Here is a 1,899-nt window from a genome sequence, read left to right as displayed (position 1 = left end):
TCCCTGCGGCCCCTCCACCCTCGCGCCCTGGCCCCAGACCCCGACCGCCTGGGCCCCGGCCTGCTCGGCGACCCCGACTACTCGTCCAGCAGCGAGCAGTCCTGCGACACGGTCATCTACGTGGGGCCCGGCGGGGCGGCGCTGTCCGACAGAGAGCTCACCGACAACGAGGGCCCGCCCGACTTCGTGCCCATCGTCCCGGCCCTGAGCCGCCGCCGGCCCTCCGAGGGCCCGCGCGACGCCGACCACTTCCGCTGCAGCACCTTCGCAGAGCTGCAGGAGCGGCTGGAGTGCATCGACGGCAGCGAGGGCCCCGAGGGCGCCCCGGCCAGCCCAGCCCGAGGCGGCAGGAGGCCCTCAGCACCCGAGGCGGCCCCCAGGAAGACGGTGGGCAGCCCCGGCCCGAGCCCCCACCGGGGCACCCTGGAGCCAGTGGCCAGTGACCAGAGAGAGGAGCTGCCCACGCTGGCGCAGCCGCCGGCCGCGGGGAGGGACCCGGAGGAGCCTGCAGGAGGCCGTGCTGGCGAGGGGGCCCGGACGCCCCCCGTGGGCTGCCCCCGCCCCTCTGCGCAGGGCCGCCGCCTGGAGCGGGGCTTGCTCACCACCACGGTCACCCTGCAGCAGCCCGTGGAGCTCAACGGCGAGGACGAGCTGGTGTTCACGGTGGTGGAGGAGCTGTCACTGGGGGCGCTCGGCAGCCCCGGCCGCCCCGCCAGCCTGGCCAGCTTTGGCAGCGACTGCTCCCTGCAGGCCCTGGCCTCGGGCTCCAGGCCGGTCAGTATCATCAGCAGCATCAACGATGAGTTCGATGCCTACACCTCACAGGCTCCGGGGGGGACCCCGGAGGGGCCGGCCTACACGAGCGGCCCTCGGGGCTCCCCTGCTCACACCCGGCTCCACATGGCCTATGGCTGTGGTCCCCTGCGGCCACCCAGCCCCGACCCTTTCTGCCCCAACCCGGACAGCTCCCTGGAGCTGGGCAGCCTGCGGTTCTCAGAGCAGGGTGGACAGGACAGCCCTGGGCCGGCCCACAGCTCTCATCCCGGGGAGGCGGCCGCCACAGCCCCCACCCAAGGCGTCAGGGAGCTGCGGGCCTGGTCCCCCCGGGGACCAGCGCCTGCCCAGACCATCCACTCCAGCCTGCCCCGCAAACCCAAGACTACCTCAAACGCCGGCTGTGTGGGCTGTCCGCACCCGGGCCTGAGCCCACCCGGGCCCGGAGGCACCTTCGAGGACCCCTGGCGGCCACGGGGGGAGGAGCGTGGGCCTGTCCAGGCGGCCTCTGCCGGCAGGGCCCCCAGCCCAGCCCTGGCACTGGCGAGCACCTGGCGGGTGGTGGATGGCTGTGAGGTGGTGGCCAGGGCAGCCCTCAGGCCGGAGGCTGGGGCTCCCATCCCCCCTCTGCGGAGGGGGGCCACCACCCTGGGCGTGACCACACCTTCAGCGTCCTGCGGTGAGGAGGCCGTGGCTGGCGCAGCCGTCTCCAAGGTCGCTCCCAGCAGCAAGAAGGCCGTGGCCCCCAAGGGCGCCGTGCTCCCCAGGCTCGGCAGCTCGGCACCCCCGGCCCCGCCTGTGCGCAAGTCCAGCCTCCAGAGCAGGAGTGGCCCAGGTCTGGTGTCCCCTCCAGCTGGGGCCCTGGCCCGGGTGGGGGCCGTTGCCCCCACCCGGGGGGAGGAGGACACCAAGCCCAGTGGCCGGGCAGACCACTCGGTGGCCAGGGCCACGTCCAGCCTGAAGGTCCGGGCTGGCAAGGTGGAGGCGGCATCCCGCCCCGCCGGCCATGGGTCTCTGGAGCGGGGGGAGGGCCTGGCACACGGCGGGGGCAAGGCCAGGGAAGCCGCTGGGCGTCTGGGCCGGACTGTGCCCAGGCTGGGCGTGCCTCCCCCCAGCCCCGTGTCC

General features: G+C 74.9%; 1 protein-coding gene across 1 annotated transcript in view; it reads left to right on the top strand.

The window, feature by feature from the left end:
- Positions 1–1,899, top strand: part of KIF26A (kinesin family member 26A) — a 34,785-nt gene that overhangs the window by 29,451 nt on the left and 3,435 nt on the right. The window contains exon 9 of the mRNA XM_012724359.1: positions 19–1,888. Coding sequence (XP_012579813.1) covers positions 19–1,888 — 1,870 coding nt within the window. The remainder of the gene's footprint in view (positions 1–18; positions 1,889–1,899) is intronic.

This window comes from Condylura cristata, unplaced genomic scaffold (assembly GCF_000260355.1).
Source record: "Condylura cristata isolate star-nosed mole 26May11 unplaced genomic scaffold, ConCri1.0 scaffold00013, whole genome shotgun sequence".
Taxonomy (NCBI): Eukaryota; Metazoa; Chordata; class Mammalia; order Eulipotyphla; family Talpidae; genus Condylura; species Condylura cristata.
Note: the sequence above shows the minus strand (reverse complement) of the source record. Positions and strands in the feature narration are given on the sequence as shown.